The sequence below is a fragment of the Pestalotiopsis fici genome (genome assembly GCF_000516985.1).
Source record: "Pestalotiopsis fici W106-1 unplaced genomic scaffold PFICI_Scf_2, whole genome shotgun sequence".
NCBI lineage: Eukaryota > Fungi > Ascomycota > Sordariomycetes > Amphisphaeriales > Sporocadaceae > Pestalotiopsis > Pestalotiopsis fici.
The window spans coordinates 2,142,833-2,159,342 of NW_006917092.1; the positions used below are offsets into that span (position 1 = coordinate 2,142,833).

Here is a 16,510-nt window from a genome sequence, read left to right on the forward strand (position 1 = left end):
TGTGACTCGGAGCGTTCCTTGGTATTGTGATTTTGTGGACTTTATAAGGTTGATGATACTGGATGGATGGAATAGCCTCACATCAGATGGGATGGAGTTGGACGCCAAAGAGGAGAGATGATGGTTTGTGTATTCAACATTGGGAAGCACTATGTCCTTTATTAGTGCTTACAATGGAAATATAGATATGGACCTGCCAACATATATAATGCAGGTCACGTGGTGCTTTACAGACTCATTGGTTGGAATTGCCCGTGACAGCCAAGTAAGGGATATGTTGGAATCACTTTTACAAAATGATCGTGGTAGATTCTGGTTGATTACATGCTTACAGAGATCAGAAATCATTGATACGGCTCTTTATGATCTTGTCTTATAAGTCGTTGGAGGGTACGATGAGCGACATTTAATTGGACTTTTTCTCATCTGATCATATTTCAGAAAAATCGAGTCATATATGTATTTTGAAAGAGTTGAGGTTATCTTTCGTGCATGGTGCAAGACAAATTCCTTGGGGGCATCAATGTGGGCAGTCGTCGCTCATTAGTCTTGGGCAACAGGACAAAAGCGTCAGTACAAAAGAGGAAAGACTGAGAGGTTTTGAGTGAACGATATGAGCATTTGAAGCTCTAGTACAGGCAAGTGTAGTCAGACCTTGTATCAGTTACCATTTCATGGTTAAAGACATGCATGTGCTGGATATCAGTGGTATTGTTTCGGAATATAATGCCGTGATGGGGGCAATCCATTATACCTAGTCTGCCTCTACGCCCACCAGCAGTTTTCTAGGGGTAAGAAACGCCCCGAGTCGTGCAACCTTCGTGAATACTTCTTCTCTTCAACTTTTCTTTCCATTTTTTGAATCAATTCATGCGTCGGTATGGAGCTAAGATGAATTCAGATGCATAAGGGTTCAGTTGACAAAGTGACCATGACCCACCACATTGAAGAGGCTCCGGAGGATACGGGATACAAAGGCCCTAGTCGGAGATAAGCTACCAAAGCGTGGGGCTGGACCCTTTTCACCTCCACTGAAATAACACTCGCTCAGAATGAGTCTAGACATCATTAAAAGCTCCAATTTGGCCATCTGCAGCATCTCGAGACGGTTGAACGAAGGTTTTATTGGTATAGTTGTGATCATAATCCTAAAGCATGAGAATAATTCTCGTATCTGGGCATAGCCTGACATGCCGAACGGGTTCATCTGAGCGATGCTACATCTAGCGTAGTAAGTAACATATCTAGGTGGTAGTAACTAACTTGCTCCTGAAACGTGGTCGCACCACGAGTCGCAATTATACTTTACGACTTGAAATGATCGTGAAATACGTGATACGGAAGAGCTGTGGGTTGGACAAGATTGCGCGCTGTAGATTTAATGAGTTGGGGGTCAATATTTGCTGTGGACATGATTGATTTTTGCTGTCAACGTACCTATGCAAAATTGCAAGAGCAGTTCGGTTACCTCCATATCATTGATGCGCTGTAACCTTGTAGTTTAATGCTACAAGAAAGCTACCCTACTGGACGCAGATAGGGCACGTCTTTTTTAGTAGGGGACTTATTAATCCAACGCACAGTTGCGTTGCACTGGACCCCTGCGATGATCGCTGCTCACTTCAGGATTGGCCCCCCTAGTAGGTACTTCAATGCGGCTGTGACGCAAAGCGGGCCCCGCCCAAGCCAAGTGGGATGGGAAGCGATACGGATTCCCTACTACCCAAGCCACGCGCCGCGCGATCTCAAGGCTGACACTTGTGTGTGTGAGATATTCCTGCAACAAGCTGCCGTTTTTTCTTTCTTTCCTTTTCTTGTCTCGGATCTAAAGAACTCGGCAAGGCTAATTCTGTTGCCTCCTTCATTCGATATCAAGACCAACAAGCTCTTGTGCTACACTCTTCCTTCGGTGCTGGAAACCGGGTCTGGCTGCCTTGCCTTTGGCTGTGTGGGCACATGCAACAGGCAGCTCTTAGCTGAGCATCGCGATAGTTTCCTTCTCCTTTGCCCACGACGTCCCGATCGAAAACGAAGACTTGCGCCAACACCTTTGAACCTCGATGATCGCACCTTGAAACGATATATTTGGCCCTATTGAGGGTTCGTCTGCATGATACCCAGAACAATGAAGCAGGAGGCTTATAGGCCCTATTCGAAGCGAGCTGCCCACCTTTTACATCATGGCAACTCGCCCAAGCCGCTACCGCTCATCGACCTCTGCGTCGGCAGCACAATCAATATCGAAAGCTGTTGAAGTCCTGCAAAAGCTGTTGGAAGGGGTGACTACTGTACTCGTCGTAGAGACGGACCATGGATACCCAGATGCCGACGAGCTCGTGAAACATATATCGCGAATTCGACAGCATTTGGCTGCAGCTGCTCCGCCGAGCTCTGTTCAGGATGACTTTCGACATTTGCGGGGCTTTCATCGCATCTTTGAGGTTCTGCGGGCATATTCGGGCTTTTACAACCCCCAAAAACGTAGCGAACAGGAGAAGAAGAGTTTGTTTGGCTTATTAGATGCCGTCTTGGGCGTCCTGTCGGCAGCTTTCCGCGGCCATCCAGGAAACCGGCGCTATTTTCGTACACGAGTCGAAAGAGGCGGCTGGGAAGCCCTGGAACAGAGCATCGCGAGCATTGGTCTCGGTGGCAGTGACCTGGACTTTTGGACCAGTGGCCAGCTTTTCGGCAAGCTCCTCGCTTTTGCGCTGAACGATCCGGCCTTGGACCAGCTCTGCTCCACTGCTACTTTACATAACATTGACGTTCAGCTGGATGATGTTTCAAGTAGCTACGAGGTACTTCCCAGGGAGATCATCAGCGAAGACAATGACGGAAAAGCCTTGGATCCTGTTTCTCAAGTTCAAAAGGCCGTCAACGAGGTAGTCGGATCCAAGTCGACCCTGCAGAACCCGGAAGTGATCCGCACCATCGTAGATTTCTGGGTTTCCATGCCCCGAGGCAAGGATACGAATAATGGACTCATCTCCGTCCTTGTGCTCCAAGTCCTCGAGGCAATTGTCAACGTGTCAGAGTACAACTTGTCTCTTGTACATGAGTCAGGCATATCGTCTCGCCTGATGCAGCTGGCATTTGACCAAGATTCATTTCTGGATGATGCTGAGAGCGCAATAGTGCTGAGAATCTGCAAGAGACTCATGGTTTTGGGAGTTGGAAGGCTCGCTGATGCACAGGCCCTGTTGACGAGCTCGTCAATTCCAACGGCCGATTTCTGTTTGGAGATGGTCCAGAAGAATCAGAATCCTCCTTTCATCCAATTCGATCTATCGCTCCACGGCCACTCATCCATCGACGTGCCAAATCTGGGGAGATCATTTCCTCCTCAGTCCTCTGCAGGATACACATTCAGTGCTTGGGTCCGTGTGGACAAGTTCGACCCCCGATCACATACCACGATATTTGGTGTGTTCGATGTAACGCAAACATGTTTTCTTCTGATCTATCTTGAGAAAGACAGTCGAAATTTCATACTCCAGACTTCAGTCAAGTCTCAGCGCCCTAGCGTGCGCTTCAAGTCGTTTACATTTGAGGAAGGCTTGTGGTATCATATTGCTCTGGTACATCGACGACCAAAGACAATGACCCCCAGCAAGGCCTCGCTCTATGTAAACGGAGAGTTTGTAGAACAAATCCGAGCCCCTTACCCCTCTCCGCCGCCGCCGATGAACTCTAGCACCGAGAGCTTTGCGTCATTCACGTCAAGCAGCACGAGGACGCATCCTGTCTTGGCATTCATCGGCACGCCTCGGGAACTTGCTACATACCTGGGTCACGGACTCATCACTACGAAAATATCACTTGCCTCGACGCATCTCTTTGAAGAGGCTTTAAGTGATGAACTCCTGGCCGTAGCCAGCCGGTTGGGACCTCGATATCAAGGTAATTTCCAAGACTGCTTGGGTAGTTTTCAAACGTACGAGGCCTCCGCGGCACTGGGACTGCGGAACGACATGATTGCAGCTGGTAAAGATGGGAGCTCGGATATTCTCAAAGTCATACGCGACAAAGCTGGTCATGTTCTACCCGAACAACGATTGTTGCTTAGCATGATGCCGTCTTCGATATTCAGAGAGAAAGATCCACTCGGTGACTCCCAGCTTTTCCGGGCGCTATCGCGGGGCCCAGCTAACACTCTGGTGCAAATGACTCTCAAGAACGGCATTGGTGTAGCAATCAACACTGCTCAGCCCTCAGTCAATGACGCATTGATGCGATCGAATGGAGTCTCTGTGCTCACCGGAGAGCCCATTATTGCTGTGCCCCAATATCTAGATGACACCATGTGGCGCCTCGGTGGCTTTACTCCCATAGCACTGAAACTGATCGAAAGAGCATCATCTTCAGAGTCTCTTCTGCAAGCTGTTGAACTGGTGTTCCGTTGTGCCAACTCGAGCTGGAGAAATAGTGAGGCTTTGGAAAGAGATGGCGGTTACGCGATCATCGGCATAATACTGAAGACCAAGCTCGGCATGAACACTCCTTCAGCTGGAAATGATAAAATCACCGAAAAGCTGCCTATTGAGAGCATCGAGAAGGACAGGCTTTGCTTTCAGCTCCTCAGCCTTCTCCTCGAGTTTGTCGGATATACTCATCACGATCCCCTCGAGTCCGTTATCATCAATCCTTTGGCTTATCGCATCCTCTTGATCGACTTTGATGGTTGGAGAAAATGCGCGCCCATCATACAAGAACTCTATTACAAGCAGTTTGTAACATTTGCTGTAATGAGCAAGTATCACCAATACAACAACCGTCGCTTGTTGCGCATGCGTAAGTGTCGAAAAATGTCCTTGGAAGCCTAATATCTTAACACAGTGTCTCGCAGGTATTGTGAAACGACTCCTCGATGCCCTGAAAGCCGAACCGCTACCTTCGGCTGTTTTGCCATTCTTTCTAACCGCCCTTGAGAACCTTGTCAAATGCAATTACAATACGGAAGTTCATCGCTCTATTGCCTTGTTCATTACGTATGCTTTCCACACGCCGCCAGCATCGCGCCCACGAACCCCGAAGCCTGGATCAGCGGCTTTGAAGACAAAGAACCTATCGACGCTGCGGCGGCCGACATTAGAAGGCGAGACCACAGCAGCGAAGAGCTCACCCTATTTGACTAGGAAGGCAATCGGCATCAAGATACTTGAAATGTATAGCCAACTGCTCTGTGAGAAGGGAAACTTGATGATCATCCGCAAGTTTGCTCGGACTGTCACAAACAAGGTACTTGATGATCGGCTGCCAACCTATCATTCCAGACTGACATTTGCTCAGTGGCTGCTACAATTATTGTCCGAAGACAATCCAGAAATTGTTGTCCACGGATGCAAGATACTAGCCAGGCTACTAGTGGCTCATGGTACCACGTACACGAGCAAATTCTCCGGCAAAACCGGAGGTTTCTTTATCATGGCCCATCGCCTTAAGAGGTGGTGGGACATTCCGACCCTATGGCCTATATGCTTGAGCATCCTCTTTGGTCATGACGTGGCCGAGGTAGATTTCGACCGGACGTTTGATTTCTTCAGCCTCATTGAAACATTTGGAAAGTCAAGAGTGGTGCACCCGGAAGCCTTGCCGATCATCACTTCCATGCTGCAGCATGGGTTGAAAGACGTTCTCAAGAACCAGGAGGATCCAGACTCGCCATCGGGTGATCGGTCTCCATCAGCACAGATAAACTCGATTTCCCCTGCGTTGATCACTCGGCCTCGTGGTAGATCAATGTCTCTTCTTGAAGAACTCGAGACACGGCGTAAGTTTGCATCCTTCCCTTGCCATAGCCATAGTTAACAGTTTCGTAGCATCTCAGTCAGCCCGTGATAGGGTAGCTAGCAACGCTGCAGCATTACAGACAGTCCTGCGCTTCTTGTCCGATCTTCATGCTCGATCTTCAGACTTCAGAGATTTCGCCCTGAACTCCGATTATGTCAGGCTATTGCTTTCCGCGTTGTATCCAGCGTTGGTAAGTACTGATGCTGTCACCCCTGAGACCGAGCTCAACTCTCGGGACTCTGCTCTCACATTCGAGGGCAGTGACGTGATTATCCGCCCAATGCCCGGCAGTTCTGCCCCGGCGCCGATCGTCAGGACTGCCAGTATCCAGGACCCAACACAAGATACGCCTGCAAACAGCGCGCGTGGCACCCCGCTACGCAAAGCTTCTTCGTTCATTCTCCTCACATCACAAAAGTCTCCTCAAGCAAATTCCTCACGACTAGCACATGTCATGTCGCCGAAGAAGAAGGTAGCCTCGCAAAGTATTGGGCATACAGTCTTGGAAGGTATGACGGAACTCGTCGTCAATGTCTTTGTGGATCAACTCTTGTCTCGAAAGGAGTTCCCAGGCTTCGGTTTGTTTCTCAAGGTTCCACCAGGTTTCCAAGAACATCAAGCGTTCTTTGAATCCTATATCTTGCAAAGGACCATCAATCAGATGTCCACGACCGTCAAACTTGATTGGCAACTCCTGCATGAGCCAAAGATTCTTACCAATATGGCGCGCTTTAGTCTCCACATGGTAGAGGCCATCTTTGAAGGTTGGTTCATGAACGGAACTGAATCGATGCTCGACTTTGCGGGTCTTCTCCTTGAGTACCTCCAGAAACCAGAGATTGCCAGGCTGAAGACCGTGCGGTTGTGCAACCAAGCAGTCTCCACAATCCGGAGCTCTTTCCTCAAGCTAATTCTTCTGAGGCTGTCTGAGATGGACGATTCTCAGACTACAGAGATGGAGGCCAATTTCTCCATGAACAAACTCCTCTATTGGCAAATGGTAGTGTTGGACTCCCTATCCGTGGAGGACGACTACATGAAGCTTCTTTGGTATCAATTGTACCTCAAGCTTGTCGATTCTCGAGAGGATGTGAGACTTGCTGCAGTCAATCTTTGGCGTATCATGCTTGTTCAGAAGCCGGATGAGTGTTCGATCCTGTTTCGGCACTTCGTTATCCCCGAGCAGGGAAATCTGACCAGAGACTTCAAAAAGCTCACCGAGCTCGACAACGAGGCCTTCATCGCGTGGGTTGACGACCATAGGCCTTTGCTAGATGGCGCGTTTTTCAATGGTTTGTCGCGCACCTGGGAAGAGTTTGTGAGCCTCGAAAACCAGAGAACGACAGATACAGCACGGTCACGGTTATCCAAGCGTAGAGAGACGCTCAAGCGATGGCAGGTCGAGCTCTTGGAGAAGAATAAGGTGGTTGTGCATCATGACATGGCTAACAGCGCATGGATGAAATCAATCTACGGGTCCGAACACTACAAATATCAACGCAGTATGCAGGATCAGCAGGACGATGTGATATACTTTTCGTCTGCGTTCGGTAAAATGAGCGAAAACCTCCTTCGCCCTGGTGCTATCTTCTATCAACCTCGACCGACGAAGTGGAGACTCGACAGGACTGAAGGCCGGGACCGCATGAGAGTCCGCATTCTCCCAGACTACTCATCTCAGAATGAGGTATTTCAACCAAAGAGGAAGACAAACGACTCGCAGTCTGCCTCCAGTCTGAGACTGAATACCAGTGCTACAACAACGGAGAGTCCCAGTGTCAATACAGCCGCCACGCCTGTATCGGCTATACCAAAGCCAGCCGAGGTAACGAATCTCGAAGTCGACGCTCAGGAGGTACCATCTGAGACCCCGGAGCAACAGACTGACGTTTCGGACAATCAGTCGGTTGTACCAGAGGATGAATTTGAAATGGTTGACGATCCGAATGATCCCGACGGCCAAGATGGGTTTGAAGACAAGAATCGTCGTGTCATGCGCCGACTTGAAACCCACGACGCTGTCCAGCAAGTCTATAATGTCTCTCGCATCATTGGATTGGAGACATGCGAAGGTATTCTTCTTGTAGGGAAGAATAATCTGTACCTCATGGATAACTTCTTTCAATGTGCTGACGGCGAGATTGTAAATGCCTGGGAGGCTCCCGAGGAAGAACGAGACCCATTCTCGCAGATCGTCATGGGGAAGAAGACGGGGGACAAGCGGGCTTCGTCAGCACGACGCTCGCAAGATTCTCGCAACTGGTCATGGCAAGACGTTATTAGCATCTCCAAGCGTCGATTTCTGTTGCGAGATGTGGCTATTGAGATCTTTTTCACTGATGGCCGGAGCTACCTTCTAACGGCTATTAATCCAGCTACCCGAGATGAGGTCTACAACAGACTGCTGAACAAGGTCCCGCACACTACTGGTGCAACTTCTCTGCCTAGCCCAGAGGATACTTGGCGACTCGAGTCCCTAAGAGTTTCAGAAGAATCGGCACAGAGTCTGGGCTCAAAGTTTGGAAGTCTCTTCAACTCATCGCCATGGAATCCTGTCATGCGCCGGTGGCAAAGAGGGGAGATTTCCAACTTTCACTATTTGATGTTGATAAATACCATGGCAGGTAGGACATTCAATGACCTAACCCAGTATCCCGTGTTCCCCTGGATTCTTGCCGACTACACGAGCGATGAGTTGGACCTCAACGACCCAGCCACATTTCGCGACCTCTCAAAGCCCATGGGAGCACAAACACCAAGCCGTCAATCGGATTATGCGCTTCGCTACCAGAGCCTGGCGGAAATCGGTGAACAGCCATTCCACTATGGCACGCATTATTCTTCCTCCATGGTGGTAGCATCGTATCTTATCCGATTGCCGCCATTTGTCCAATCGTATATTTTGCTGCAAGGAGGAACCTTTGATCACGCCGACCGACTGTTCTATTCAATCGAGGGTTCCTGGAAGTCAGCGTCTCGAGACAATGGTGCCGACGTGAGAGAACTTATCCCCGAGTTTTTCTATTTGCCTGAATTCCTAGTGAACATGAACGGATATGACTTTGGCGAGCGTCAAGGCGGCGGTGGAAAGGTCAACCACGTTCAACTGCCCCCCTGGGCCAAAGGCGACCCAAAGATATTCATTGCCAAACACCGTGAGGCATTGGAAAGCCCATATGTGAGCCAGCATCTCCATCTTTGGATTGACTTGATCTTTGGGCACAAACAACGTGGAGAGGCTGCTGTTGAGAATATGAATGTGTTCCATTGGCTATCCTACCACGGAGCTAAAGACCTTGACCAAATCACGAATGCCCATGAGCGGGAGTCTACGACCAGCATCATTCACAATTTTGGCCAGACGCCGCATCAGGTCTTTACGCGACCACACCCGTCAAAAGAACACATGAGGTTCCCGGCAAAGCGACTCGATACCTCATGTGCCTCTCTGGCAAGAATTCCTCATCCCCTACTGGACAGTCACGAGCGGGTAGCGGCTCTCCATTACTCGACAAAGTCCGATCGCCTTTTGTGCTCGTCTCCATTCCGCCTCAATCTGCCACCTTTCTATGATAAGTATCTGGAATGGGGCTATTCTGACAACAGCATTCGCTTCTATTTCACGGAGAATAGGAAAAACGCCGGCATCAACGAAAATCTCCATATTGGTCAAATTTCGTGCATAGTCGTGGCTGACTCAAAGACCCTGATTACCGCCGGAGAGGATTGTGTGGTGTCCGTGTATAGCATTCATACCTCAAGCGGCAAACCTGTTGACTTGCAGCTGCGTTCATCACTGTTCGGACACAAGACCCCAGTCACAACTATTGCAGTGTCCAAAGCCTTCAGCACCCTCGTCACAATATCAGCCGATGGCCACATTTTCCTGTGGGACCTCAATCGACTCGAATTCATCCGAAAGCTTCCTCGGTGTCCGCGGGCGGTCGAATGCGCCAGCATCAACGACGTGTCTGGAGAGATTATGATTTGTTCTGGACCGAATGTAACACTGTATACATTGAATGGAGAGCTCCTTCTCGATCAGAACGTATGCATACCAGGAGAACATGACGACTATGTCCAGTCCTGCTCCTTCTACGAAGGATCTGGCAGCGAGTGGCTGGAGAACTTCATTGTCTTCACTGGTCACAGAAGAGGAAGAGTCAACATCTGGAAGCGCAATGTGAGCAAGAATGGGAAATGGCTATTCGAGCCAATCAGACGACTCGACCACGTTGATGCTCGGAGCGAGACAGGAGCAAACGTTGAAGCGGCAATCACGTGCATTTACCCAACGCCGCAAATAGTGTACACTGGGGACGATGATGGCAGAGTGGTAAGCAGAGACCTTCAAATTGTTCGTCCAGAGACCAATTACTGACTAGTGGATATTATAGTACGAATGGAATCTGATTCAGAGAGAGAGGTAGAGCCTTCCCAATGATCGTAGATCTTCCATCGGGGGTCTTTTTTGGTTAGGTCGAGGCGAAAGTAGAGACGACAATGACTTGTGAGCTTTGTGGAGCCGACACTTATAGAGCCTGGAGTAGCATTTGTCCATTGATCGAGTCCATCATGGTCGATATGGGAGCCGCACATGGGGCGGCACTCTGTGGGAGGAGATATTGACAACGACTCAGATCTACAAAGGACATTCTGGCGTTCTCAGGCGTCATGTTTTGATTGGAGGGTACAGGTTTTAGGCATTGCTGGAGTAGCATAAGCGATAGATGGCAAAGGATCCCCCCATATAGGAATAAGAATCAATGTGTTTGAAGCGTGATGTTACATTTTGGATGGCTTTCTAATTCGTGTCCTCCTTCCCACTCTCCGTAATCTGGAGAGTTGCTGGATGCTGTGGCTCTGTGTCCTGATTTGGACTTGTAGGTGAATCGGCAAGCTGGCATATGTACAATGTGTGCCTCTGCGAAGCTCATCATCACTTTGCCGATATCCCCTACCATTTCATTTCTGCTGACCCCAAGTTGTTCATTTATCCACGCCCTTTAGTCCTCATATCCGCTCAGCTGTTTCCTCGGTCCTGCAGGAACTATTGTGCATGTTAGCATTCGATACTGTTTTCAAATTGCAGCCACTTTGGTCCCTTCTGTATCGTCATGTCGCATTCCCACCCATGAAATCATGTGCCATTTTCTCGTGAAATGCCTCCCCTCCTCAAGATTCTCATTTCTTTCGTCGCCCCCTCCTCTCTGGCTTCATGACTAACCCCACCTCCATCTCCCGGGTGCAGCCTCTTAACGATGAGGGCGTAATATGGATTCAAACAAGAGACCTACTGGGATATGTCATGGGAATCGGCTTCGCCCTCTCGTAGCCGAGGCGCTTCTGGACCGGAGGAACGGTGGCCAGCATGATGAGGCCAAAGGCGCCCAGGGCGACCGAGTACAGGTAGGCGGGACGCTCGCGGGCGGACCAGCGGATGTACCGCAGAGGGCCGTTGAAAAATGCTGGTGTCGGGTTCGACATGGTTTTGTGAGCTTCTGGTGCGTCTGCTTTCCTGACAACGTGCTATGTTAGCTTCGTCTTTCATTTTCTTTTCTTTTTTTTTCCCCCTCCGTCCCTAATGCGCATTCTTTGCACAGGTGTCGGGCAGTTCGAGACCGGTCGTGGCTGTGGATTTGCCGGGAGTTTGGAAGGTGAGAGACGTACGTACACTCACTCAATTGGCGCTCGTTGGAAGCGCTGGTGGTTGTAGAGAGCTGGAGTCGAGGCAATTGGAATCAGGCGGCGAGCGGCGGCGGCGCGAAGATGGAATCGAGGTTGAAGCTCAAGGTCGTTGTAGAGAGTCCGTCCAATTGATTGGCCCGTGCTTCGTCGCTGTTTGGTGGTCATCAATGAGCACAATGCCTGGCATTGGTTAATGCTACTGGGTCCTATCCATCTCCCCAGATTGCATGATATGCAGCTGGCAAATCGAAGCTTCGCACCTGGCAATCAGAAGGAGAGCTTGGAGCCAAACTGGGACCCACTTGAACCTCTGACAATAGTGGAAACTCTTGGCACTTACGGGATACGTATGCCAGAGAGGATAGATAGGCCCATAGCTCTCCAAAAGCCAATTAACTACTGCGGCCGACCGACCCTGAACTTTTGGGACAAAGAGACGACAGCTTGCACCGCAGTGACACGCGGCCAATCGACGACTCAACCACATTTCATAACTCTGTCGAGAAAACTCATCCAAATTGAGGAACAATCAATGAGGCCATAGACGTCGATTGGTCTTCTTCTTGTTCCTTTTTTTTTTCCCCTTCTTGCTGCAATCAATTGTTTCTGCCCACAGTTGGAGATGAGATCTCTCGTGTCCTTCCTCCTGCTGCTGCTGGCGGCCGTCGCCCAGGCCGTAAGCTCCAGCGGGGAGAGGTTGCTCGTCATTCTGGATGATGTTGCCGAAAAGGCTGGCTACTCAAAGTTTTTTGGCGATCTAGAAGGTAATTGGGAGCTCCAATGCAAACTATGCTAAAGCACTTGGGAGAGAGAACCGCCATTGCTAACTTCATTCTCTACTATAGCTCGCGGCTTCAAGATCACCTACGAAACACCCAAGAGTGAGACATTGAACCTCTTCAAGCTCGGTGAGCGCGAGTATGACCACCTCATCTTCCTGCCGACCAAGGTCAAGGGCCTCGGCCCCAGCTTGACCCCCAATGTTCTTGTCCAGTTCATCAACGCCGAGGGCAACATTCTCGTCGCCCTCTCCTCCAAGAACCCTGCCCCTACCTCGATTGTCTCGACACTGCTCGAGCTCGACATTCACCTGCCGCCCGACAGAAGCGGCCTCGTCGTCGACCACTTCAACTATGATGTCACATCCGCCGCCGAGAAGCACGACGTTGTTCTCTTACCTGCCCCGGGCCCCCTCCGTGCCGACGTTCAGGACCTCTTCTCTCCCGCCGCACCCAATGGCGAGCTGCTTGCCTTCCCCTCTGGCGTCGGACAGACTTTGGGCTCTGGCTCTCTCCTCGCCCCCGTCCTGCGCGCCCCCAGTACCGCCTACAGCTACGACCCCAAGGAGCAGGCTGAGATGGTCGACGACCTCTTTGCAGCCGGCAGCCAGCTCTCGCTGGTCACCACCTTCCAGGCTCGCAACTCTGCCCGCGTCAGTGTCGTCGGCAGCGCCGACATGCTGAGCGACAAGTGGTTCGACGCCAAGGTCAAGAAGCACGGCAGCAAGGCTTCCGTAGCCACCTTGAACCGCGACTTTGCCAAGCGCGTGTCGGGCTGGACATTTGGCGAGACGGGCGTCCTGCGCGTCAACTGGGTCGAGCACCACCTTAACGAGGAGGGTCAGAGCAACCAGAGCAACCCCGAAATCTACCGCATCAAGAACGATGTCACCTACTCCATCTCGCTGTCCGAGTACGTCTGGGACGCCTGGACCCCCTTTACCGTTCCCGAAAAGGATGCTCTGCAACTCGAATTCAGCATGCTCTCTCCCTTCCACCGCCTGCCTTTGAAGCCCGTCACCACCTCGTCCGACAGCACCACCTACTCGGCCTCGTTCAAGCTGCCGGACCAGCACGGCATCTTTAACTTCAAGGTCAACCACAAGCGCCCCTTTTACTCCAACGTTGAGGAAAAGGCTACCGTCTCGGTGCGCCACTTTGCCCACGATGAGTGGCCCCGCAGCTTCGTCATCAGCGGTGCTTGGCCGTGGATCTCTGGCATCGGCGCCACCATTGTGGGTTGGCTCGGATTTGTGGCCATTTGGCTGTACAGCAAGCCCGCCCAGTCCGCCGAGATCAAGAAGACCCGTTAAGAAGGGGTTATTGACGTCGGCGCCATGTAGGGCCGAAGAAGAGTCATGAAAAGAAAAGCTAGGGGCAAAAGAATACCCAGTTCATATAGATATGATATTTCTTGTACCATGCAAGTGTAACAAAATGAATGAAAAGATAAAACCATATTTTGTTTTTTTGCTTCCTTATTGGGATAAAGTAGTGACAGCCCAGACACTTTCAACCATACTCTTCACAACACGTAACTTATCTTTTACATGCAAAAACGATTGAGATGTTGGGTCTTAATTTTGTCAGTCAATGACAAAATCAGGCGGCCGATATCTGAGGTCAGGAGCAGCAGCAATAGCTGCCTTGTCGCGAGACTTTGGAGCAATCGTAATGCTACTGCTTGCATTAGGTTGTGAAAGCCGCATGCGCCCACAGGCCATTTTCTTGGGGGCACGGTGGCTGACAGCAACAAACACTTGGGACAACACAACAACAAGATCAAGTAGAGAGTCTGGACTCAACCTCATGATGTAGATTTATCAATTTAAATTGGCGAGGAGAAGGGGGTTTGTGGTACTGGGGGTTTGGCGAGGCTACGAGCGGGCACTTGTAACAGCTCGTCCTCAGGCCACAGCTTATGCGCTGAGAAGTGATGATATGGTTCCGCCTACATGCAGTACGTACGAATCCACTGCAAGTTCATGCAAATGTATGTACATCCAAGATTAACTTAACCAATACGTGTCATGTCACCATAAAAAAAAATACAGTCAAGATCGTAGTGGTAAAAGCGTTTGCGTTCAATGAATTCGCCCATTGCAATGACTAATGAAAAACAAATAAAAATGCCGTTATCCTATCCGTGACCCATGCTTGAAACAACAAGGAGAACATCACCAATTACTACCCGCCGATGTGGAGTTTGAACTCTATTCGCTAGCCTCAATGATGTCAGAGTAGTTGCTCTTGCCAGCACCGTTGAAGGCGAGCAGGTTGGGGGAGTTGGTGCCAACATCGCTGAGCTTATCCTTGCTGGCGACCTTGAGGATGTCCTTCTTGAGCTGCTCGGGAGTGATGGAGGCGAGGCCATACTCGGAGTCCTTGCTGGGCTGCAGAGACAGGTAGTAGGCGGTAAGACCGCACAAGTGAGGGGAAGCCATCTGAGACGAGAGTTAGTGACCTGATTACAAAGAGAGTGATCCCGAATTGTGAGAATACATACCGAAGTACCACTGATGGTGTTGATGGCAGTCTTGCTACCAATCCAGGTGGACTGAATGCTGAGACCAGGACCGAAGATGTCAACGCACTTGCCCCAGTTGGAGAAGTAAGCACGGCTGTCATCGAGGGCAGAAGCACCGACGGTCATGGCCTTGGAAGCGGCAGCGGGGGAGTAGTTGCAAGCGTCAGCATTGTCGTTACCGGCAGCAACGGCAAAGTGGAGGCCAGCATCGACGGCAGCATTAACAGCCTGGTCGAGAGAAGGAGACTTGCCACCACCAAGAGACATGTTTGCAACAGAGCCCTTGAAGCCCTTGCGCTTTCCGTTCTTGGCAGCAGAGACGGCGTTCAAGTGAGACTCGGCGGCCCACTCGACGCCTTTCATAACATCAGCCATGGAACCGCTGCCGTTACTGCGGAGAACCTTGACCGCGTAAACAGAAGCCTTCTTGGCGACACCGTACTTCTTGCCAGCGACGGTACCAGAGCAGTGAGTGCCGTGACCGTTGCCATCAACGTCAGCATCACCAGAGGGGATGGTCTTGCCCCAGTGGGCACGACCCTCGAAGTCAACGTGCTCAGTGTTGGTACCAGTGTCGATGATGTAGGCATCGACACCCTCACCGCCGTCCTCGGCGTAGACATACTTATTGAAGGTGCCAAAGGAGAGGCTAGCACGGTGAGAGATACGAGCCAGACCCCATGGGGCGTTCTTCTCTGTGACTGGTTCGGGGTCCTCTAGGGTGCGAACAATCTGATCCCGCTCGACGTACTCGACGTCGGGGTGCTTGCGGATCTGGTCGAGGACAGAGTCATCAAAGTGACCAGCATAGCCCAAGAAATCGGAGCCGATCTTGTAGGCATGCTTGAAGCCACTGTAGGCAGAGACCTCTTCATCCGACCCTGACGAGAACAGGCCACGCTTGCGCAGCTCGGTCTGACGGTACTCTTCGCTGGTAGTGTGAACGTTCTGGACCCAGGAGTGGTGGTCCTGTGCTGCGTCATGTGAAACGTGCTTCCTATAAAGTAGCGATGAGTTAGTTACCAGTTTCACAAATGGATTTGACGTTCAAAGTGATGATCAGAGCTGTCGTATGACGCATCGGCTCTGGGACGAGAGCTTGGAGCGGCTTATTTGCTTTGAGTGTGCTGTATGGAGTGCGAAAGAAGAAGAGCTAGTATTTGACCATGCTACACTTGCTGCCGGTGGTTTCTGAAGCTTCACGTGGTGCTGGGAGATAGACTACTTACTTGAACTTGATGATGTAGGAGTTGGGGATGTGCTCGGCATCAGCAGCGGCGATGACGGGAGCGCCCTCGTTGTAGGAGCTGTAGGATGGAGCTGCAGCTGCGACGCAGGCCAGCGAAAGAGTAATGAGGCCCCTCATGATGAACAGAGATGGACCGATCTAATGTGAGGAGAAGAACGGGTGTTGATGCGATATAGAGAATGGAAAAAGAGATGAAATGAAAGAAGAAGAGAAGACGGAGCTTAACAAGAGAGAGCGAGAGGAGCTGTCTGTCGGAGGAGATAAGTAGGTAGGCTGCCGCGCACTGCCCACCTGCCTACCCCAGCGACGCTAGAGCTAACCTGGTACCTCTGGGGCTATCACGAGTAGGTACGACTGCGGGCGCCGAAACTGGGGAATAACGACTCAGAATCGGACTTCAAGGTGCCGGTAAAGAGATGTAATGCTTTGGTCTAACCAAAATATTTCACTTTAACATTTAAGCCATGCTAAATGTCA

General features: G+C 50.6%; 4 protein-coding genes across 4 annotated transcripts; 2 read left to right on the top strand and 2 right to left on the bottom strand.

Annotated features, from left to right (window-relative positions):
• Nucleotides 1-2,180: 2,180 nt before the first annotated feature.
• PFICI_02846 (uncharacterized protein) lies at nucleotides 2,181-10,220 on the top strand (the record flags this gene model as incomplete). Its single annotated transcript, XM_007831427.1, has 5 exons — nucleotides 2,181-4,791; nucleotides 4,847-5,238; nucleotides 5,290-5,770; nucleotides 5,820-10,126; nucleotides 10,188-10,220. 5 exons carry the CDS (start codon nucleotides 2,181-2,183, stop codon nucleotides 10,218-10,220), a joined length of 7,824 nt encoding a protein of 2,607 aa, XP_007829618.1.
• Nucleotides 10,221-10,796: 576 nt separating this feature from the next.
• PFICI_02847 (uncharacterized protein) lies at nucleotides 10,797-11,277 on the bottom strand (the record flags this gene model as incomplete). The annotated part of the gene is made up of 2 exons (XM_007831428.1): nucleotides 10,797-10,840; nucleotides 11,088-11,277. The coding sequence occupies 2 exons, from the start codon at nucleotides 11,275-11,277 to the stop codon at nucleotides 10,797-10,799; spliced, it is 234 nt and encodes a 77-aa protein (XP_007829619.1).
• An 823-nt stretch (nucleotides 11,278-12,100) lies between these two features.
• On the top strand, nucleotides 12,101-13,570 carry PFICI_02848 (uncharacterized protein; the record flags this gene model as incomplete). The annotated part of the gene is made up of 2 exons (XM_007831429.1): nucleotides 12,101-12,242; nucleotides 12,324-13,570. 2 exons carry the CDS (start codon nucleotides 12,101-12,103, stop codon nucleotides 13,568-13,570), a joined length of 1,389 nt encoding a protein of 462 aa, XP_007829620.1.
• A 900-nt stretch (nucleotides 13,571-14,470) lies between these two features.
• PFICI_02849 (Subtilisin-like proteinase Spm1) lies at nucleotides 14,471-16,150 on the bottom strand (the record flags this gene model as incomplete). Its single annotated transcript, XM_007831430.1, has 3 exons — nucleotides 14,471-14,701; nucleotides 14,764-15,781; nucleotides 16,014-16,150. 3 exons carry the CDS (start codon nucleotides 16,148-16,150, stop codon nucleotides 14,471-14,473), a joined length of 1,386 nt encoding a protein of 461 aa, XP_007829621.1.
• Nucleotides 16,151-16,510: the final 360 nt, after the last annotated feature.